Source organism: Cricetulus griseus, chromosome 2 (genome assembly GCF_003668045.3).
Source record: "Cricetulus griseus strain 17A/GY chromosome 2, alternate assembly CriGri-PICRH-1.0, whole genome shotgun sequence".
In the NCBI taxonomy this organism is placed as follows: Eukaryota; Metazoa; Chordata; class Mammalia; order Rodentia; family Cricetidae; genus Cricetulus; species Cricetulus griseus.
Window position 1 is genome coordinate 357,143,861 of NC_048595.1, and position 24,821 is coordinate 357,168,681.

Below are 24,821 nucleotides of genomic sequence, written 5' to 3' on the forward strand. Positions count from 1 at the left end.
CAAATTCAAAAAACACTGAAAATTTTAATACTCTCCTTTAGCAAAGACAATTCTTGCATCTTTGTGGAGAGAACAGTGGAGCCCTATACTTAGGGGTCCTAAGTGCCCAACAGACAAACATAAATTGACTCCATATGAGTCAATGAGTCATGAGTAGGCACTGTGACTGGCACACACCTCTAAATCATGTCTGACAAAATCCAGGCTACTAACATTAGATGGTTGTCACACAAATAACATTTCTCTCATTTCAAATAATAATGGTACCTAATTTGTTATTAAAAAACTTAAGCAAGGATGGAAAAGGTAACAAAAGGCTTCAAGAACTGGAGAGATATATGCATATTTTCATCTCACTACACAGACCTTGCCTAGTGTATGAAAATATAAAAAAACTCAGGACAATCAAGTGAGAGAGGTGAGATATGGATAGTTCTTTGGGAATTAGGGGGACGATACCAAAGGAATACATGTGCTTTTTCTCAACAAGCCCCCAAATTAAGCTATAGGACCCTTAATCTATTCTCAAATAATTGGCCTGTAAATGAAGGTCAAGTTTCCTTGTAGGGAACTCTGGGTAGATGCCACCCTGAGAGGCTCATGTGAATCCTGCAATAGTTGTCCACAGATGCTCCCTGGGTAGCACCCTCTCTGATCCTAGTCACAGTCCTCTGATTGCTGTGACTCATTACACAACCAAACCTTCATCTCACACCAATTCCCCCTTATCCTAGAGTTGAATTTGGAACTTTTCAGGCTGACAGATTTCTTTTGTCCTGGCCCGTATTGTGTGTCCCTTCTTATATGACCATGAGCCAGATTCCCTTTTGTCCTGATCTGTTCTGCTCTGAGATTTCCAGGAATTTGGAAGACAATGTTTCATTGACTTTGAATGCTATCCAATAACATGGAGCTTTCATATCTTCTGGAACACTTGAGTTATCCATTCCCCTCTTTCCTTTTTCTTTTCTTGATCATATGACTTGGGTCCAGGCATTCTAGTTAAATAAAGTGATAGTTTACAGTCAGGACAGTGTCAGTCAATCATGTGCCTTTACAGTAGCCAAGAGATTAGAATGAAGACAGTTTTCACATAAGAAAGTAGGCTCAGAGATTTTCCAACTCTCTGGTCCTTATAGAAACTTAAACCCAACTAGAGAATTTGGAACTTTGCTTTTGCTTTTGCCATCCAGGAGCATAAAAATTAGAATTATTGGTACCACATGAGAGAGGATTATTGTAAATGAGTGATCTGTACTATAAATATATGATAAATAACAATGAAACAGTCTTCATGATAATATTTTGATCCTATTTTGTCTAGAATTTAAATTTGGAGTGAATGGGTACCTAAACAATAGTACATCTTAATCTATAGCTGTAATTTATTTGAGTCTTTAGTTTCTTTAAGGAATAGCATGTAAGCAATGTTTAAACACTTTGGTTCACAGCTGGGTGTGGTGGCACAAGTGCCCAAGACACTAAGACAGGAGGATCTGGAGAGAAAAGGCAGTCTGAGATGCACAACAAATTGAAGGGGTAGCCTATGGAACTATTCATGCATTCCTTTTCTTCATGTGTCAGTTTTGAGACTATGATTGCTCCCTCCATTGCACCCATCTATCTATAATATGGAGTCAATGATTGCAACACCTCTTTCATACTGTAAGTTGTTGTTAACTTTTCCAAACACCTGGTTCTGTTTCCTGATGATTTTCCAGAAGTTGTTCAGATTTCAGCTTTCATTTGTCTGGCTTTATCTCAGTTCTAAAATTTTTTGTGAAGTTGCTTTTGTAGAAAGGAAGACCTGTTCAAGTCCATGAAACCACTTCTATCTTGTAGCCTGTAAATCAGCTCTACAATGAATAAGACCTGTAATCAAGGGGACATTACAATTTCTTGTCACTCTGATTCCACCATAGCAAGTTATCTGCCTATGTTTTCAATCATAACTCTAGGACTGCAATCTAAACACCATATAAAGATGATTGAAAATAGATTTCATTTAACATCATTTCTTTCTGATGAAGACACTCCTTAGGAGCAGATGTTCTCTCAAGTAGCCCTGGTGAGTAATCCCACCTATCATCTTACTACAGACCCATTAGCTTATGATTCATATCTGGCCTTCTTGTAAAAACAAAGATGACACATTCTTTTAGACTCAATGATTTAGTGCTCACCAAACGGAACTGCACTCTCCAAGTTAAGCCTGGTTTCCTCTCAGCACATGTTATTTTTCCGGGAGCAAATTGGGCGCTTAACTTAGAAAATACTTTAACTCTTTGAGGTAACAGGATGGAAATCACATCTCTCAAGTGGTTTCCTAGGTGCCCAAGCATGTTTTACTGGTTGGAATTTTTTTATACAGAAGGAAACTTTAGGTCTTGTTTTGACTTGATCTCTGGTCAAGTTTTATAGAAAATTCCTACATTTTTCTTGTATCTTGTCTTCTCAGCTGGCAGTAACAAAGCTGAGTAAATTAGTAATAATATTTTTGTCAGATCACCATCTGACAGTTTCAGAGGAATTAACATTATTTTCTAAGAAGAGTGACCAACATGGACCCTCACACAGTGCTGCTAATTCTGACTGTGTATATTGTCCATATCTTTTTGGAACAAATGAAAGCACCTCTAAATAGTTCCTGTTCCTGTTTATTTTTTTTCTAAATTAGTTCAAACTAAAGAGATTCAACTCCTCGAGAAATTATCTTCTTCATGTGGAGAGGAAGTTTCTTATCTCAGAAGCTGTGATTTCCAGACTCGGGAAGTACTGTGGATGCCCCTGAGAGTTTGTAGTCTAAGCTGGCACCGTGCTGGGTTGCCTTTGCTGCCTGTGGTTTCCCTTCTCTCAGCCTTTTCTGTGATTGTTGTGATTGTGTCTGTGTTTTCCTAACTTTAAGATACAGATTCAAACAGGTAGGGAAAGGATGAGAGAAGACATAGGAAGCAGAGAGGAAAATTTGGAAATAACTTAGACTTTTAAGGACAAGTCTCCATTCACTGGTGGTTTGGCCAGATCGAGGACTTCATGATGATGAATGTGAAAAGAATGACCACTTGACAGTCACACAGATGGCAGAAACCACTCTTAGTATCCTGTATTTCCAGGCACTGGTGGGTGAGTTCAGCAGTGTGGTAAATGTGAGGGGATAGGTTTCAGTTTCAACTGTCAAAAAATCTGTGGTCTGTGCAAGATGTAGAGACCGTAGGTCTGTCTGTGATTGAAGTGAGAAATAATGGGCTTTAAACAGATGCATTAATAGTGGACATGAGGGTCAGGAGAGAAGAGTCACCCTTTGAAGAGGGAGAGGAAGAAGGGCTGGCTAGTGCAGTCAACATGGCTTTGGAGCCCCATGGGAATGGATGAGAAACAGTGTCAGTAAGAGAAAGAGAAGGAACATGCTTGGTTCACAAAGTGATGAATGACATCTGAGAGAATGAAATAAAATGAGCTGAGAGAGGTCTCTCCTCCCCTTCTTCCTCCTATCCCTTCATTCCCCTTCTCATGCTCCCCCTTGATCACCTTCTCTCACATTCTGTATCAGTATGTCAAACACTGAGGGTTCCTGTTGATCCGAGGAGCCCTCTTTGATGGAATTTGAAGGCTCAGCCCTCCTTCTCTTACACAGAAGAACAGAGACTAGTGTTCAGCCACAAGCCCAGCTAGAATTCTGTTCCACAACAAACCACAGGTGACAGCACTGGGGCATCACCAGAGGCATGTCACAGCACTGCAAAGAGGAAGATATAGAGGATATATGAAATTGTCATAAAGTCCCCTAGAATTATAAAATCTAATGTGTTAACAGTATGATTGCAGGAGTCATACTGCCTGAGCTTATGTCTTGTTTCCAGTCCTAAATAGGATAAGCTTGGGAAAACTGTTTAGCTTTCTATCCTGGATATATATATATATATATATATATATATATATTCCCTCCCTCCCTCCCTCCTCCCTCCTCCCTCCCTCCCTCCCTCCCTCCCTCCCTCCCTCTCTCCCTGCTTCCCTCTCTTGCTTGATAAAATACCATGACAAAAGCCAATTAATGGATAAATGGCTTATTTTGCTTCACAATTCAAGGGTAAAACCCTGGCAGCAGTAGTTGAAGAAGCCAGTTATATTGCTTCCACAGTCAAGGGGTAGAGAATAAAACAAGTCAACCATGTTTTTCCACTTTATACAGCCCAGAACTCAAGCCAAGTGAATGGTGTTTCCCATGTTTTGTATGGGTCTTTAGACCTCAATTAACCTAGTTAAGGTAATTACTCAGCATTCCATCCTGAAGCCTGCCTCCTAGGTAATTCTAAATCATGTCAATAATCAATATCAACATCACTCTACCCCTTGCCTACTTGACATCCAAACACATTTTTTTCTTTTTGGTTTTTCGAGACAGGGTTTCTCTGTGTAGCTTTGGAGCCTATCCTGGCACTCGCTCTGGAGACCAGGCTGGCCTCGAACTCACAAGAGATCCACCTGTCTCTGCCTCCTGAGTGCTGGGATTAAAGGCATGCGCCACCATCACCTGTCGAAACTTCACTTTTAAGCCAAAAATTTACACCTGTGTGGCTCATGGTATGTCATACGGCAGGAAAACTTTGAGTCTAACTTTGAAGGTCTTTACTGTATTTAAATATTCTAACACCATTTACAAATCCAAAGTTTCAGCTTATATTACAGGCAATGCTTTAATTATGACATCCAAAAATAAATCATTACATATTCCCTACACACAACAGTAAAGAATAAACACTCCCATTTCTAAAAGGGTAGGATGAAGACCAATCAAGTAAAATGAGACAAAAGTAAGATCGAAACCCAGCAGAGAGTACTCTACACCCTGTAGCTTCATGTCTAGCATCTTGGGCCTGTGACAGAATCATCTGGGCATGAAAGATTAGGTGCCCCCACTGTTAAAGCTCTAGAACCTGCAGCACACACAACTTCTCTTATAACTTTTCTCCCTTTCATACACGAAACTTTCCTTAGCAGACACCTCTTGGTTCTGGCATCATCATCTTCCTGGGGTCTCCATCTTTTAAAGCTTTGCATAATGGCCTCTCAGGGTGCCTTTCATGAACTCTGACCCTATCACACACTGCCTTACCTGCTCTCTGTGATCATCTCAATCTGAGAAGACTGTACCACCTTGGTCCTGCTGTCAAGTGCCATCAGTTTGAGATGAAGCCTGCCTCTACTGGACAACAGATGCATAAGTGTCTCTGGACATGGGGAAACACTGGCCCAGGAAGTTCCTTCCACAGGTCAGGGACCTCTTGAGCCACTTTTGATGGGTGGAAGGTTGCTCTTGAGACACATGTCCTGTTGTCCCTGTGCAGATCGAGGTGTGTTTCTTTAACAACTACGACTCTTTTCAGCATGTACCTAGGCTGCACAATTTAACTTCTTCAAGCTATTCTTGTCCTCAATAATCTGTTCCATGATTTGCTCTTTTTTACTACAGAACTGGATAAGAGCCATAAAAACTAGCCAGCTATGCCCAAACCTGAATATATTCTACCAGTTTTGAAATGTCCTCTAGTGAACAGATTAGTCCTGTCTTTAAATTCAACCTCGCTTATCTTCTCAGGACATTGGCAGAGTGAAGGCCGATTCTTGGCCAAGATATCATGTAATTTCCTCCTAGTCCAATTCCTGCAGAGTCCTTGTTCTCCCTGAAACTGCATGAACTGGCACCTCTGCTATGCACATTTCTTTTAGACTTCTTGTCTTTCAAGCCCCATCAGAATGGCATCTGTAGTTAAGAAGTAGACAATGACAAACTGTTGTGCTCAGCCTCTTTTTTTCCTTTCTATGAAGTCTAAGACCAAGACCAGGAAATGGGGCTTCTCAGCTTTAGGGTGGGCTCTCCCACCACAGTTAACCTAATCAATGTAATCCCTGAAGACATGGCCGGAGACTAACCTAATCAATATAACCCTTCATAGTCAGGTCCAGAAGCTTATTTTTTTAAGTGATTATAAATCCTGTCAGGTTCGTAATCAATATTAAACATCATGTCATTTCAGCTTGCATTTACTTATCTTTAAAATGGTGGTTGCAACTCTCTCACAAAGTTGTTATGGTAATTTAATGAGTTACTACATATAAGTTAGAAATATGACTGGCATATATTGGTCCTATGTGAATGGAAGTTATTATCATTAAACTATCTCCAGGACATTTAATGAGGGTAAACATCCAACAGAAGACCTTGTTGGCCCCAGCTTTTAAAGGAATGATAGTTTTTTGTACAGACACAAATAGTTTTTAGGATTGTGAATCAAATATTAAGGACTAAATGAAATAACAGTGAGAATGGAAAGCCAATTTAGGTACCGTTGCATCGCCTTTCTTTCTACTCATTCATGGCATGAAGTCAGTGAAAAATACACACACACACACACACACACACACACACACACACACACACACACACTGGGGGGGGAAGGAAGAGAAGGAGTAGAAGGAGGGAGAGAGGGAGAGGAGGGAGAGAGAAAGGGATTATTCGAGAAAAGAAAACTCTTTGAGACATGGTCTCATTATGGAGCCCAGTTATTCCAGAAGTCACTAAGCATACCAGGTTGGCTCAGTCTTATGGAGATTTCTCTCCTCCTTTGAGTGCTGGAATTTCAGGCATGAGGTACTATACCTGTGTCTCCAGAGGACAAAAATATGTTTCACCATTGGAAACTTTAGCTCAAGTTTCAAACGTTTTACAGACTGAAGTCTAGTCCTTGGATACCACGAAGTGAAAGGGCAGGCACTGAGATGGCCACCATATTCTAATTTTTTTTGGTCTGTCAAGCTGTATGCAAGCTGAGCCCATGGATAGTCTCCTACATCCAAGGGCAAAGATGCTGGCTGAATTCCCTATCATGGAAAACAGAGCTATTTTTCTCTGGGATAAGTGAGGCAACCTTCCTTCCTCTTGTACTTACCTCTGGTAATATGAGGGGGCTACAAAGAGAGGGCAAAGAAATCACCAAGATGATGTAACTGTATCAAGGGAAGCCCCTGTGCCCATGATCACATTCCATAATTTTGACTTTGACAGTGTTTGTCCCCCCTAGCCACTCAGTGAAGCAATGTGATATTTGGGGTTCATCAACACATAAACTTACTGGATAATTTGTGTTGTGAATGGAGAAAGTCAATTATTCACAGCACGATACCAGAAAATGACAGATGATCTGTTGTAGATTAAATACGGTTTATCCTTCTTTAAAACTAACTTTGAAAAACCCCAGCAACAGTAAATTTCTGTAATAATGTACATGTTGACCCTCCCAGTGTGGCATAATCAAGTTTTTACTTCCTTGTAGTCTGCTCACATGACCTTCAACACATACATTCAGACTACAGGCATTCACATAGTAAGCCACCCTAAATGTGGCCTCAACCAGCAAAGGTGGAACATTCATACTTCTTGCTCCTGGATGTGTCCCTTTACTCACTTGGCTTCTCTGCTAAGGAGGGGCATATCCCATAGGTTAGAAGCTTGACCTACAGACAAGGTCTTATTGAGGCCAAGTATAACTTACCACCCCCGAATTGTGTAATTTAAACTCCACCCTTCCATTACACAGACTATTGGAAGAATAAAAATATATATCAGTGAATAAGAACATTCTTGCTGAATCCTACTCACTCATTTTTGGTTATCCAGAAGTCCTATGATTCAGTCCTATGTGCTTAGCTATGTGCTATGAACCTCTAGATGGAAATAAAGCACGCGCGTGCACACACACACACACACACACACACACACACACACACACACACCACCACCACCACCACCACCACCAGTAGTGGTGGTGTATTCCTCATTGGTCAACAGTCTGCATAGCAAGAGAACTGTGAACTCAGTGCTATGATTGAGACCCTGTCTGAAAAGTAGGATCCCCAAGTGTATGTGTTGCTTTATGTTTTGTTTTTATTTACCTGAAGTGATTGATTCAGGATAAGATCATGCATGTAGATATGACAGCATCCATTCCATTTAGGATGTATGCCAGCTTTCTGTGTTGCTTACTGTGCTGCTGTATTTAAGGCACATTTTAATATAAATCCACGGTAAACAAGAACAAGTTACAGTGGCACTTCACATTTGTTGGATGACAAGAAGTTTAAGATGCTTTCCCATTAAATATCTAGAAGGTGGGGTTAATGTGTTTCTAATTGCATCAGGAAGCTAAGGAAAAAGCAAAACTACACTTACTACAGCCCTGTTGTAAAGATGAAACCATACACAACAATTTATTATTATTTTCATGTTTGTTAAAATTATAAAAGAAAACCCCACATTAAAATGAAGATATGTTTATCACAGTGAATAATTGTTGACTGTTGGTTTTGCCTCTTGTTAAGTACACGACTGTAGAGCACTATTTTAAGTGCATGTTTATATTTAACCCACAACAATATAGAGTTCAATAATATACCTGTGAATACTGGAGACCAACTTCAGAATTAAAATATTACATGTGGGTTATTTGGTGATCTGCTGGTGAGGTAGGAGAGGAAGAGAAGGAGAGAATGTAGAGGGAAATTACAAGTGAGGATAGATTTATTATTGAACAGCTTGTGCATTCAGATTTAAGGTAAGTATGGGTTTTAAGAAAACTCAGATTTATTGAATGGACATATTAGGTTGAGCTCCCGTGGAGAGGGTTCCTCAATGAGCCCAACTTGGCAGCAGCCAGGCCTTTCCTCCACAGACTGAGTAGGTTCTTAGGTGTTTCACTGCTTATGAGTCAAACATCAGTTCTTGTCTTGTGTGTGTTTCTCAAGCATATAAAAGTGAGAACATGATTAATTTATATTCTCAACCTAGTAGGGCCACCAATGGACATTGTGAGCACCTGTAATTCCTCTCAAATACTGATACTTAGGATGTTTAAGTCACTCTTCATTGAATACCAAAAGTGATACCATGGTTTCATTTGTTTCTAAGATCTGCTATTGGTATACAAATTCTAAATCTTGGTAAAAATGCTCCATGGCTTACCCACTGATAATAAGAGCCAATGATGACTAAGAATATGAGACACTCCATTAACAGATAAGAACAGCTGTATGATTATTTTAATGTGTTACTTTCAGTAACTATTTTCACTGATGACCACATATAGTTTGTTTGCTATTTTTTACATTCTTCTACAAGAACAAGAGAGAATTTTCCCTTTTTTAAAAACCATATATGTTTAAGGAAAGAAAAAGCCTGAGATAGAGGAGTTCTCATTGTGTAATGTCAGAAGGTATTTAATTACATGTGGGTATGTGATTTCCAGGTAACCAAATATTTCTGAGCCGTTCACATCCAGTATTATGATCTGGACTAAGGTTGTATAAAAGTTTGAGAATGGTGAATTAATGAAAATGATGTAGTCAAAGGCAATTCATTAATCATTATCTGCTTGTCTATTGTTTCATATCCTGGATATAATGGAGAAATTCATTTGGGGGATTATCAGCTTGAAAGGGGTCTGGCATTATGAAGAGAAACACTAAAAATGTGATTTTTTTCTTTCCTCTTTAACTCTGCACAGCACCTTTTCCTTACATGCCTCTGTTTTTCTTTTAGTGGCAGAGCATTTCTATAACACTGGTTGAGAAAGTGCAGATGATTGCTGTAATCCTAGGATCCCTGTTCTTAATAGCGAGTGTGACTTGGCTCCTCTGGTCAGCCTTCAGCCCCTATGCAGTGTGGCAGAGGAAGGACATCCTTTTTCAAATCTGCTATGGAATGTATGGTTTTATGGATCTAGTGTGCATAGGTAAGACCACTGCGGTAAATATTCACCAACTGTTAGTAACACATCTCTTTCAGCGTCCGCACTTCTACCAGTCATGTCTACTACACACAGAATGCTGCTGTATAAATTACCTTGACTTCTGGTTAATGACTGGGGCAGGAAGAGGATGTTGCCACAACTTGACTGCTTCTAGGGTAGTTTGAAAAGAAAAAGAAATAGCAGGCTAGTGTTCATTTAGTGTGGCATATTTTGCAACCAAAAAGGAAGATGGAGTGGTTGAGGAAATTCCATGGGGAGAGCAATGTTAGAACTGCCACTTGTTTCTAAGAAGCAAGAACAAACTGGTACCCTTTCCAAAGCTGAGGAAGCATGGCCAGTGCCAACAGCAATATTGTGGGTTTGCAGATATGACTGCACCATAAGAAATCTGCTGCATAGTTGGGACTCAGATTCCTTTGAGCATAAATGGCCACTCAAAAAGTGGAGGGCATGGGACCATTTTCCTTGTTTATTTTTCTCTCATTGTGCTTAATAAATTCAATGTCTGAGAAGAGGGAAAGTTTCCTGCTTTCCCTAAATGTAGCTAAATTAGACTTCACAGGCAGGGTTAGTTACACTTATGGTTCACTTGGCCAATCAACAGAAGTTCACTCACGTTACATTGTGTGGTGTGTGCGAGGTGTCCTCACAGGCACTGTGATGGTGACCTGTCACCTGATTAGAAATGCTGATCAGCAGGCCCATCCCAGACCTACTGAATTAGAAACTTGAAAGGTGGAGCTGGTATCTGTCTTGTTCACATTTTCTGCAGTGGTGATGAATACTGAAGCTGGAGAGCCAACAGTCCTAGGGAAAATGCTCCATGTGTGATCAAGTGCCTGGGTCTCTGGCCCCACCCTCTGCTTGAGTAGATCTGCTTCATCTCTCCACCCTCTGTCTTTCTATCCACAAAATGGAACAATAATTTCCACCAAGCAAGCCTAATTAAAGGCAGCCATGACTATGAAAGAAGCCCATTATTAGTAGGCATTGGCATACTAGATATGTAAGCACTGGTCAGAAACACCAAAGTCACTCTGGGTCCCTTGAATTGATGTCTGTACTTATGAGAGTCTAAATTTAACTAGAAATTTCCATATCCTCAGTTGTTTTATAAAAGGAAGTTTCTACACATTTAAAATGTGTAGAAACTCCTTCCTTTCTTCCTTCCCTTGTCACTAATACAAGACTAACAAGAATGAAAATGATGAAATTTCAGGCCCAAAAGAGAAATGAAAGAGCTAAATGTTGTGAAGACAGTAATCTAACTACTTGTTTCCTGGGTAATTAGGCTGATCACACATATGAGCACTCTATGGTAAATGTGCTAATACATGTGCAAGTGCTTGGAAAATTCCAAATCTCTCTTAAAATTTAATCTCTAGGGTATTGCTCTAAATCAAGAGGAGTCATGAAACCATTCTTCATACCAAATCCCCCAGGCATCTCAGAGAGTGTGTTTACTCCTCCAGTGTCTGTTATGAAATGTTGTATGCTTTTGATATCACAAGGGAGGTGCTCCCTTAGCCTGGAGGAAAGGTTTCTTTGAAAGTTTTCACGATTAATAAGGGATAAATTCAGGAGAAGAAAGGTCTATGCACTTCTTAACACAAACATTAAAGGCACATCAATAGCTTTCATTTTGTATTTTTGTGAACCAACTAAAATAAATTTACAAAAGAAAGTTAAACACAGCTAATACTATGAAATCATTAGACTGAGAAGCGAACCTGTGGGGGAAGGTCTATCTGCCCTTCCTTACCTTTTTGTAAACTAAGAAGGACCAGATGCCTCCTAAGTAGGAAATCATTTCTATGAGTGTTGCAGTGTGCATTCATTGCTAAGTTATTACATATTACTGTCAGTATTTTAATTAAGACTATTAGACCTGCTTCCCAGAGCACAGACATGTGAACCAGTGTTCTTTGGGGGAAGATGTGCTATATTTGGGATCCTCTTTTAAAATTTGAATATTCTCTCATTTTTTAAAAGTCAAGTTTCTTAGAAGAGACATTTTAGAAAGTGAATTTTTATCTGTTATAAATATTGAAAACACGTTCTGTTGTCTTTTGGCTCATCAGACCCCACTCTCATCATTCACTGATCTATTTGCAGGGTTAGAAAAACTTGAAATAATTCAGAGTTAGCATCATTTCATTTAGCAACCTCATTAATTAGTATATTTTACAACTACAAAATGTAATTTTTTTTTTACCCTGAGAACCTGAGAAAGTAACATAGCAAAGAATGCATTAATCAGCTGGATTATGGCCAGTATTAACCCTAGCCAAAATTACAAATTAACTTAAATGTCTTCGAATTGAAGGTACATGCTAACAAAATTACACAGATTACACTTAGAAACTACTGGCTAGAAGACGTGGAGCCAAGTATAAAGATTTACAGAGTCAAGTTGAGTTTATTCAGCTCAGTCATTGGGCATGTTCTATGTCAAACACGGTGCTAGATGCTCAGAACACAACTGAGGTCAGTTATTTGGCTGTCTGCAGTCAGGCCATGGCCTCATATGGCTGTGGAGGTCTTCAGAATCAAAACGGATGCCATCTTGTCGAAACCTAACAATCAATCATCCAACCACTAAGTGGTCGCCATTCAGATTATCATTGTTCACAGGACAACCTGATTCTCTGGCATATGTAGCCAGAGATACACGCCCAAGTGTGCATGGTCAGCATCACTGTGCCAGCCCCCAATTGGGGATGGACAGCTTTACCTAGGCCAACCCTCAAGTGGGCATGGCCAGCATTTCCCCCTACAATAGTAACTTAGGAATAAGTAAAAATTAACATAGGCTTTTGCTGATTTTTCCAAGGAAGGTTTGTGCAGCGGAGCAGGGAAGACTAGAAACTCCAGAAGGAAGAGCCAGTATAGGGAGTGGGGCCGGGCATTGGCCAGAGAACTGGGTATTTCACATTGCTCATTGAGGGAATGGGAGGTCATACACTCATTGACTGTGTGACCCAGTGGCTGTGCTGTGAGACGAATGTATTTATTAATGACCAGCTTGGGCATGCTAGGAGATGAAAGGACATAGAGTCAGTTTATTAGCTTGCATCTAAAATGAAGGTATTTCCCAAGCCATTCCACTTTCAGGAGGAGTCAGAAGGAGAATGCTGTGGAAGCAGCAGACTAAAGCCATGTTATATTAGTGGGGTCCCCACAGCTTCATTTAAAAAGGAAACCCTTTGTCATTACATAGGCATCCCTGATGAGGGAACTTATTTGTGATGACCAAGACAGATAATCCTGAAATATCTTCCGGTCAAAATTATACATCTTTACTTACATAATGTCACAGAATTAGAAAACCAGTTTTTAAAATTCTAATAAACACTGCAAGCTGGTGGCAAGCCCATGTCTGTGAAAGATAGGTTTTGATCTTTCCTGGGATAGTCTGGAAGGCACTGATTATTGTTGCTTTCTTTTAAAAGATGGATTGGCATTGTTCTTTTACTATGCACATAATATGCACAGATACATACATTTGATTTGTACTTATAAAATCTGCAGTTATCAAAAGGCCCACCTGGCTGGCTCACACCCCTCTTCCTGATGCAGTATTCCCTTTGTGGAAATGTCCATTCTCAACATTTTAATGTATCTCCAGATCATTCTGTTCTTATAAACACACAGATTCCAAATTTCATCTTTATGCTCTGCAAATATGTACATCAAACAGTCTTTTCCACACAACAGTGTGATCTCAGGACTCTTATTTGTTTGTTATACCATGATTTACTTCACCTTCCATCTACTGATGGCAACTTAAACCATTCAATGTCACTTTTGCCATGAGGGATGATGCTGTGGCAGACATCTGCTTTAACTATTTCTTCAGACAAGATTCTGAGAGTAGAGAGTCTGGATAGAGTAGTAGGCATGTGTGTTATATTTTAGAAGATACCTTTAAATAACCCACTATATAGCTTTTAGCATTTACAACACACCAAAGGAAAGTTCTTGTTTTCCCATGCCTTGGTAGCCAAGGATATATATCATCACTTCCTGATGTTGCCACTGGTGGCTTTAGGTATACAGAACGGCATTAGACTCATTTTCTCCAAATTGGCTCTATAATTAAATCAGTATGATAGTTTTATCCAAGAAAATGAGCAAGGCCACTCTGTGTCAGGCCTGGGACAGCTTTTCCTCCCTACAGCCTTGAAGAGCAGTGGCACAGGGCACAGACAGAGAGTAAATTTCCAGTGTGTCACTTTCATGTTTCTCTCCGAGGTGAAGCTCAGCACGGGCGATGGAGAGTGGTACCAACTGCCTCTCACACGCTCTGGATCCCCCAGTATGCTAGACACACTGTGGTCAGCTCCTTCAGCTGTTTTGACAACTTCGGTTTCTGTTTCTGTATAGAATCTACCGCCTGAAAGTAGTTGAAGGAAGCAGCCCCCTCTCTTACTCTGTTTGCCAGATAAAATACTGATGTGTTACTTTTCTTCTCCATGTTAATTTCTGAATTTAAAGCAGGAGATCACAGAATGGTGGGGCATTTGACACACCCATGCACCTTTGTGAACCTACTCGATGTACCCCCCCCCCCAGGAACCACAAGCTCTCTCAGGGCTCTTTTGCGATAATGACTCAGTCTATGTCCTGAATGCAGCTGATCGAACAGAAAACAATGACATGAGTTTAATATGCTGTACTGCTTTCAAATGCTTCCAAATTTACGGGATTCTAAAAAGTAAACTGGGGCATGCAAGAACAACAATTAGATGAAAATATTTTCTTCTTGCTGTACCAATTATCGTTAACACTGAAACATACACTTCTTAGGCTGGAGGCTCATTTTACCCCAAATAAACTTTTAGTCTCCTAGATTTTCAATCAAAATAGTTATTTAAATTCAAGCAATTCTGATAATTGTGATGGTAGCCCTATTGAAATATACTTTTCATAGCTGAATGTTTATCTTTCTCCAGTTTCTTGGGCACACAAACTTCTCAGAGTTACAGTCACCCATGTATTCACATTTCATTACAGAGATTCAGAACGATAAGTATAATGCAGTGTTTGGTTGGCTGGATTAGACATATATTTACATTTTAAAGAGTTGAGGTAATACTTTTATTTGGCTTTTAGTTTTAGATTAGCATTCATTGTGCAGGTAATTTTGTTTCACTTTGTGAATTTTTTTCTGGATAGAAGAGCTAAAAACACAGCCAGTGAGATGTTTCAGTGAGCAAATGTGCTTGTGATATAAGCCTGACAACCTGAGTTGAATACTCTGACCCTAAGTAAAATGTCAGATACTACACCATGGCACTAGGCACCAGGAAAGCCAGCACTCCTGTGGGAAATGGGAAGGGAGACAGGAAAATCACCTTGTAGCTCATGAGCTAGCTAGTTCACTATACCCAGTGGCAAAATCAATCAATAGACAACCCTGCCTCAAAACCAATGTGGATATGGACTGGGGAGATGGCTTAGTGGTTACAAATGCTTCCTGCTCTTACAGAGAATATAAGTTTGGCTCCTGGCATCCACACAGCAGCTCACCACCATTTGCAACTCTAGTTCCAATCTGACCTCTGCTGGTGTGGGTGTACTGCATATATGTGCATGCAGGCAAAAACATTCATACACATAAAACAAAAACAAATCTTTAAAAAAATATGGAAAGGCTAGGACTGACTGCTGAAAATTCTCCTCTAACTTTACACACTTGTGATGGCACACGAATCACTGCTCACATACATAATATGCATACATCACATGTACACACACACAGAGAGAGAGAGAGAGAGAGAGAGAGAGAGAGAGAGAGAGAGAGGAGGGAGGGAGGGAGGGGGAGGGAGGGAGGCAGAGCATTAAGTAATCATGTGGTTTAATATTATGCTGATAGGAAACTTTAAAAGTACATTTTCTCACTCTTTATATTATGTGAGTAAAGATGCATAATTTTGGCAAGAAGAAATTTCAATATTTCCATAAATATATTCCCCTATCAGTGATGCCCACATAATGATGAAAGGTTTACATCTAAAATGGAGCTGTGGGTCATCTCCATTGCTTTCGCTAAATATGAAGCAACTGGCATAAGGAAACTTAATTGAGAAAACAGATCTGGTATGGAAACATAAAATTCTTAAACATCTCAAGCAAAAAGCAAGAAAAGACTAAATTCTTATTTTCTGGTGTATTTTGGAAAGATTCAAAAGCTGAAAATATTTTAAAGTGTCTTGTGTGAAAAAATGGGTCTACAGAGAAGACAGAAGTGTTAAAAATGAATCATCACTACAAGTTGAGACAGGACATAATTTAGGAGGCACCTAAAGAGCCTCCAAGTTGCTGGTTGTTCATCATGAGTAAGATATGTGTGATTGAAACAGATCCAGGGTCATTATCTAACGACCACACATGCTAAAGCTATGAGATATCTCTGGATACATATAAAATACATCAGATAGACCCAAATGAATAATTCAAAATTACCAAAAGAACCTCAGCATGTTTGCCCTACTGTTAACATAGGGAATGCTATTGTACATTCGTGGGGTTGGGGTGTGTGAATGGAGGGGGCTCTTTCCTAGACTTGCCTCAAGTGAGGGAGGACCACCAGAGTCTAGCATCATTTTGCATGGACTAGCTTTCTTTGTGGGAAGTAGACACCATAGGTGCCAGCCATTCTCCCACCCCCTCCCAGACACACATATGCCAGGGTGAACTGAACTAAACAGGCCTTTCCTATTCAAAATCATTAGTAATTTCCATCAAAAGATGTAATGAATATGTAGATGTTTTTCTATAAAAAATATCCAGAATCCAGATGCAACCCTTCATCACACTCCATCCTTGTACCCAGTCACCACCATCACTACCCAGTTTGGAATTAAGTCATTGGAGTTATCCAGGAACTGAACTTTGAAGTCAGTGGTTAGCATTCAGCCATAGAGTAGGGTGCAGAAGGCTTCCTGAGTTGTGTTTGGCACTCTGGTTTTAGTTAGAGGCAGTTATAGGAGGAATTGCTGCTTTTGTGGTCAGCTGAGTTTGGTAGGAAGCATGGATGCGTTGACATCTGCATGAATCAAAAGGCATGTGATAAAGGAAACCCAGCTTAAACACTGCTTGGCATAATAACCACAAAAGTTGATTAGCTTGTATTGCCTCTCTTGAATGTCTGCAGCACTGTAATTTTCTACTCCAGGAAATTTTTTCATTTTTCTTGAACTGTAATTTGATCAGGGACTCACACCTTCAGTACTACAATTTGGCTCCTTGGGAGACCTTCACCCATCTGCTTCTGTATGAAGGGCAGAACATTTATTCTGTCCTTGGCCTGAATCCCCCTGGGGTTTTTCCCCCTCAAGTCCATCTCAAGTGGAAGATAGGCTGTATGGTTCCCTGCACTTCCAGAGTCTTTGGCATGTTTGACCACAACTATACAGAAAGCACACTCTGCCAGCTCACTAGAAATCATTCTTTAGATGTAGTAGAATTTATTTATATGGACACATCACTATTCCTTGACTTCAGAATAGGCTAACATGTTCCAGACCCTAGTAAATGCCACTGTTTCATTCAGAAATTGTCTGATAACATCAGTCAGACTTAATCACAATCCAAGTCTCCCCTGAACACCAGCCCTAGCCTTGAATGCTGAAGACTGTGACTGCAATTTGGATGCATGCTGGAGGCAGAGGCAGAGTGGTCCTGAACTGTTTGAGATAGTTAAAGAAAAATAGACTTTTATGCTTCATATGATTTGAGAAGTAGGTCATTATCCTTTTTCTCAGGAGGTATAAATTATAGGGCTTTCTATTCCTTATTCATGGTGATATTTACCAGTTTTTTTTTAAAAAAGATTATTATCTTGGTTGGCTATTAGTGATTCTGTTGCATTTTGAACCCCAGGAATTAAAACAGAAGGGAACTCATCTTTGATACATGCCTTTCTGGGCTGAGTTGGAATGGTCTCTCATTACTAATTAACCCCATAGTCTCCCATGAGGGGTGAAAATAAAAGATCCCAAGGAAGCCTCCATCTTAAATGACCTTGTAAAGACCTAGTTCTTTTGAAGAAATACTAACAAGATTAAACAAACAGCACACCAAGTGTGCTATTATTACCGACTTCCATCTCCTCAATGGGAAATCAAGACACCCTCAGCTGTGTGTCTCCACTGAGAACTGTCTAGCCAAAAGGGTGTCAGTAACCTGTTGAGACATATGATGCTTCATCATGTATGTACATTGTGTTACCCCTGATGTACAGAGCTGAGAAAGAGACAGAAAGTGGGTCAGCACACAGGGCCTAGGGCCAGATACAAGACATTGATTGTTTTTGACCTTGAGAACGATTGGATATTTTTTTTTTCATTTTAATGGGTAAATACCCCAAAAGAATACTAACTTATGATACACTAAAATTTTATCGAACTGAAACATTTAATGTTTATAGCATTGTATAGAGAAAAAGCCACATCTGTTTATATGTGTGCTAGCAATGAGAAGCTGTAACAGGAACCACAGGGCTTGCACAGCTTCAAAAATTCACTCTCTGGGTGCTCAGTGATTAAGAGCACTGGCTGCTCACTCGAGAGGACCTGGGTTCAATTCCCAGCACCCACATGGCAGCTCACAGCTGTCTGTAACTCGAGTTCCAGAGTATCCAGCACCCTCACACAGACATGCATACAGGCAAAAACACCAATGCACATAAAATAAATAAATAAATAAATAAATAAATAAATAAATAAATAAATAAATATTACTAGCTCTAGTCCCTTTGCATTTGCTATTTACTAAACCGGGATATAGCATGCCTACTGCTTTGTCTGACGGTCATAGGGAGACATTCATAGAAACAAGATTAAATAAGACCTGGAAAGTACCAGGAGAGAAATTTCTGAGAACTGCTGAGAGGAGGGGTAATCAATTTAGGATCAGCAAAACCCATGTGGAAGAAAAAGTCTTGAGCTAAATTTTGAAGAAGGGCAGAAACTTGCAAGTCCTGGAGAGGAGGTGACTACTTAGATTAATCAGTGTATGTTTAGAGCCCTTCCTTCGTCCTTCCTTTTTTTTTCCTCCTTCCTTCCTTCTTCCTTCCTTCCTTCCTTTTTTCCTTCCTCCTCTCTACCTCCCTTTCTTCCTTCTTTTCTTTCTTTTTTTTTTAAAGATTGGGATTCACTATGTAGCCCTGGCTGGACTGGAACTTGATATATAGACCATGCTGGTCTCTGGACCACAGTTCAAAAGACCTTAGGAAATACTTTTCTGAGTATGGTTGAAGATCCTGATAGTGAAGAAATTTTATTGATATTCATAGGTGTAGAGGACAGTTATGTAGGAAATGGTGATGAAGACAGTACAGTCACCTAAGTAAATGATTCAGGATTTTTCAGCCCCGGTAGAGAACTACTGTTATGAAAGGAGATGAATCAGATGAGAGTGTCGGAAGGAGTTGCAGCTGGGGATACAGGGAGCGCCCCTCAGCTGGGATTCACAGAGGCTGCTGTTAATTTCTGAAGGCTGGGACATCAGAAGGAGAGAAAGATTGTGGAATCCTCTTGAGCATCTATTTTTGTCAGAATTTCTGGGGAATCCTAAGGAATTCAGCCAAAAAGCACCAGAATTAAGAGCCTGCAGCTCAAGATAAAGGTTGGAGCTAGAGGTTTATATGTGGTCTCGGAGACAAGTGTCTGCCAGGGAAATGATTTGGGCAAGGTGAGCTGAAGTTTGAGGAACAAAGGGAGTCAGAAAGGGCAGGGGAGCATGGCCAGAGTAGGGAAGGTCAGCTGAGGGCAAGAGGAGGATGAGGTGACCCAATCAGAAATAAGTCCCAGTAAGGAGAGGAAAGCAGACTTGGTAATATAGGGGCATGGAGAAGCATGGCACTACAGCAGCATGAATGTGGGCACAAGAAGGCTGGAAATGTAAGTTCACCAGTCTGGCCTGACAGAGGACACAGTTGAAAATGGATAGGATCTAGAGGGGATGTGGACTTGAAAAAGGTGTTGTTTACTGGATTGCACATTCTAATGGTAGTGCTAGAGATAGACAACTGATGAGGAGAGATGTTTCTTGGAAGTCAGAAGAGAACATGAAGATCAAGATGGGAAAGAGCAGCCTGACCATATCCCAGAGGGCAGAGAGGAAGGTTACCATGCACAGTAACAACTGAACCATTCCCCTGAGTGAAGGGGAAGGGTAAGCACTGCTGGAAAGAATGCCACCGAGTCCGCCTCGATTTCTCAGTAAGATGGGCAGAGTGGGCATCTTCTCAGAGAAGGCAGGATATGGAAAGAAGAGTCTCAGGAGAGGAATAAACAAGGTGTCTGGTGGCTGAGTGAATTGGGAGATGAGCACGAGCCCAGGGGTTTGAAGAACTGCTAGGTCTGATTCAACACTCTTCCAAGGCCACAGTTTACTAATCCTGTAAAATACAGCTAGATGGTATATTTTACCCTAGGAAATAGGATAAAGTTCAGACAGCTGAACCACTAGATCTGGGATAAGATAGGATTTGGTGATACAGAGATTCTGGGATGGAACAGCCATGCATCTGACCTTATGAGGTAAGAGAATGGCCTTAGGATGGGATGAGCTGGTTTTTTGGCTTCTAGAGAAGAAAAAATGTTGCAAAGCAGTGAAATTGGCAAAACCCCTGAAAATCTCTCAAGAGGTATAAGGGGGGCAACAAGGTGAAGAAAATGGGTAGGGTAGAGAACTGGGAAGTGGAGGCAGAACTTGGAGATGATATTGTTTCCAGAAGGCAATGCCAACGATGGGATTTTGCATCTTAGCCTATAGAGCCTGTATTTCCACAGATCCTGCAGGCATAGGAAGCACGCCTGTGGTGATTGTAGACATTGGGGAGTGGGTGTAAGTACACTTCTCTTGCAATTTCACACTATATGTGAGTGTGTACTGTGGTATTGTGAGATAACAAGGCTATGAAAGGTAAGTCAACTTGGAAAGGGAAAGAAGGAATCAGATCACATGACAATGAGGTCAAACTCTTGCAAGCAGACCCAATTGTCACCATTCAGAAGGATATAGGAAAAGGCATCTCTCTCAGTCCCCCATACTCAGGGACTGTCCTTCCCACTGCATACCCGTACCTTTGGGGAATTTCCTGGTTTTGTACTCTTTTGAGATACATTTATTACTCAAGGGACCCTGGAGACGGAAGGGAGAGGGACATATGCTTGGAGTCATCAGAAATGAAGGGGAGTGGCATGAAAGTGGCATAGAAGTCTCCACAACAACGTCCAAATAGATAAGCTTTTTAAAAAATGTATCCTAGGTTATTCCTGAAGGCAGAGTTAGTAGGAGCCATGCACAAGTCTAAGCCCTTCACCTCAGGGTTCAAGTTCGACCTTCACAGCAAATGGTGAGGTGGGATGTTGTTGTCATTCTCATCTTAGGATAAGGCATCTGATTATAAACAACAGTTAACCCATGATCATGGTCAGACTGGAAACAAGATCTAAGCCTGGGATTCTGTCAAGCCAGAGATTCTGTAGAAAGACCAATAATATCTATGTGATAGTCCATTAAATTGACAACTTGACTAAAAAAAGAAAAAGACCCTCCTTCAGTGCTAAACTGGAATACTTATAAAACTTATTGTCTATATAATAATGGAAACTATGTAAAATATGAAGATATGGCATAAGGATTGGAGGAGCTGATTTTAGATAAGAAAATATTTTCCCTAAAATTCCCAAGATTACATATGTATAATCTTTATTCATTCACTTTAGATCTATAATTAATCAAATAAAAAGTATAAAAGTATTAGTTGAGAGAGTATAAAACATGATAACATATCCCAATCCCATAAGGCCTTTCTTTGTTTCCATTCTTTTTATCACTTAAAATTATATGTATGAAGAATCCCATGTGGCCTGAAGAGAAGGCTGTGGGTAAAGGTGTTTGGAACTCTCAAACAGTGGAAGGAAATAATAAACTCTATGAAGTTATCCTCTCATCTCTAGGCATGTGACATGCCACCCACATGTACACATCAATCTTACACACACACACACACACACACACACACACACACACACACACACACACTGCTACTTATCTTGAAGTTTCTCATTTAACTAGGTTACAGAAATGATACTAAGAAATCTAAAGCTTGAGAATTTTTATTTCTAACTGAAAGTTTCATCATGTATTCAAATAAAATACCTTTCTTATGTCATAGAATAAAAGAAGGGTTAAATATTACAATAATGCTTAGCTGGCCCCCTGCATTTGGGGATTTTACCTATTTCCTTTATGTTTTAAAGTAAATACTTTAAAAAAACAACAGCAATGAAGAATCCTATTATGATTCATAAAGATAGATAAGCTTTTAACTATTCAAATATATCTTTCAGTTTGGGTATTTTAGCATATTATTCTCACTTCTCAAAAGTGACTAAGCAATACCCGTATCATCTAGGTTTTAGAGGTTTATTAAATTTTGCTTTGTGAGTTTGCAGTAGGAGTCTGTTATTTGGGGAAGAAATGGGAACTTAGTATGTTTGTTCAATTTTCACTAAAGTCCTCATCTCAGCCTTGGGATTTTCCAAGGAAAACAATGGATTTTGATTTTGTCTCCTTGATCAGTATAATATCCCTTTTTGTCACTGACTATTCAGTGGTCATTAATAGCTGGATGCGGCTTCTGAGGTCTTTGACTTAAGTTCCTGGACCAGGTGTTTGGATTCAGATTTAACCCTCAGACCCTTGAATAAGCTGTGTCATATCGAATCTCTACATCTCAGAATCTGTATCCTCTCCCCCAACAAATGAAAGAGCTGGACTGCAGCACACGGGTGCTGTGTAACTCTGATGTTCAGTGACTATTATATCCACCAGGCTGTCTTTAGTTATTTGCCCCCTTGATACAGGGTATTTTCCCTTTGTTAAAAGATAATTCATTATTGTTTGAACTGAGGAATAGCACTGATGTGTCTTTCAAGTGAATTAATTCTAACCTGTACTCCTAATTATGTGTCACAGTTACCTTTATCCTTTACAAAAGTATTAGGCCCATCTCTTTAGTTCACTGGAAAAAAAGAGTCCTAGGCACAGATCCTTTCCAATGATTATTGGCTAAAATTGTAGAAGTCATAAGTACTCTTCTGCTGAAGGTGATTTTAATCTCCTCTCATTTGCCACATCATAGATTTACAATTTATAGCATTTTAATTCAGCTTTGGAGAAACGTTCTATGACTATATCAGTGACAGGCTTGTGCTCTGAGGTTAGTAACTGAATTATCAAGAGAATCCCTGACTACTAAGTAATCAAAATAATAAAAAATGTGATCGATTGATGAATTGACTGCAAGTTTGAGATGAAGAGATGGCTTGCTTTCCATTCTCTGTTTTTTTTTTTCCTGTACCAACCAAGAGGAATCCATAAGCTGCTCATTAAGCTTTAGTCCTGGCCCAGTCATTTTGTAAGATCTGGGTTCATAATAGTTTGATTCAGCCAAGTTTTGATGACAAGACTGACAAGAGAGTAAAGGAGGAAGATGCAGTTTCCTGTGCTAAATACAAATTCCCTGCAACTCCTTTTCCACTAATGATCCCTCTTTTCATTCCCATGTTCCCCTGAAGGCAAAGCTACTGTCATAAAATATGGGCAATGACCCCTTATGCTTTTTTCAAATATAGTTTTGAATAACATGTTTTAATTCATCTGCCAGTGTTTTAAAATTTACTTTAATGTTTCAAAGAACTACGATCGAGTTTTTTCTTTTTTCTTTTTTTTAACTTAAATTAGAAACAATCTTATTTTACATATCAATCCCAGTTCCCTCTCCCACCCTCCTCTCCTGTGCTTCACTGACCCCTATCCTATCTATCCCTTTTCTGCTCCCCAGGGAGGGTGAGGGCTTCCATGAGGGATCATCAAAGTCTGTCACATCATTTGGGGCAGGGCCCTAGGTCCTCCCCCTTGTGTCTATGCTGAGAGAGTATCCCTCTATGTGGAATGGGCTCACAAAGTCCATTCATACTCTAGGGATAAATGCTGATCCACTACCGGAGGCCCCATAGACTGCTCAGGCCTCCTAACTGACCCACATTCAGGGGGTCTGATTCGGTTCTATGCAGAATCCAGTTGTAGAGAGGGAGGAGTGATGAGCAAAGGGGTCAAGACGATGCTGGGGAAACCCACAGAAACAGCTGACCCGAACAAGGGGGAGCTCATGAACCCCAGACTGACAGCTCCAGTATTTTTTTTCTTTTTTTAAACCCTGTAGATCCTGCCAAGGTCTGCTGAGGCTTCTTCTCTACCTCTGGAATTCAGTAAGGGTTGATTGAGTTTTTGTCCCATGCCAGGAAATGGGGCAGGAAAAAATATCTCCCTAAAGGAAAAAGAAGGTGGTATTCAGACTGCTGTGAACACAGCAGACCAGGGACCACAGTGTTTATACAAGTTACTACTGGTCAGGAAATAAGTAACACAGCTCAGATCTGTCCCATGGGGGCTGAGAAGGAGATGGGAGGGAGGGAGGGAGGAGTTGACAAATCTCATGAGGAAAAACAGAAGAAGGTGGTCCTAATACCTCATCATGAGGGGGACATTTCTCTTTCTAAGTTTTCAATCCATGTTTGCTAAGCAGGCAAAGGAGGCAATGGCCATTGACTGGAACAGTAATGGGAAGACAAGGACAAATTTAAAACCCATGTCAGTGCTTTTTGGGAACTGTTTCACTCAGTTCAGCCAGTGATCTGACTTCTGTATCAATATGGGCTTTGCAGTCTGGGTCTCTATTCAGCCCTGGTGTGACCAGCCTTGGAGATCCAGCCTGAACAAGCTCCTTCCATCCACCTAATGAATGTAGCTCTCACAGAACACAGAGATGGGGCCATAAAACAGTCAAAAAGTTTATGTTGTTGACTCAGAGAAACTCCATCAAGTCTTGGGGTCTTCAACAGCACATGTTCACTTCTTGGTGTGTGCAGTTATCTACATTAAGGGTTGTGGTGGCTTTTGAATGTCAGTGCCTAGAAATAAGTCACTGTCTATGCC

General features: G+C 40.2%; 1 protein-coding gene across 2 annotated transcripts in view; it reads left to right on the top strand.

Annotated features, from left to right (window-relative positions):
* Window positions 1-24,821, top strand: part of Marchf11 (membrane associated ring-CH-type finger 11) — a 119,470-nt gene that overhangs the window by 90,026 nt on the left and 4,623 nt on the right. Inside the window, exon 3 of one of the 2 annotated variants that reach the window (XM_035440625.1) lies at window positions 9,593-9,785. The exons of the other annotated variant lie outside the window; for it this stretch is intronic. Within the exon in view, the coding sequence (XP_035296516.1) occupies window positions 9,593-9,785 (193 nt within the window). The remainder of the gene's footprint in view (window positions 1-9,592; window positions 9,786-24,821) is intronic. 2 annotated transcript variants of the gene reach the window in all.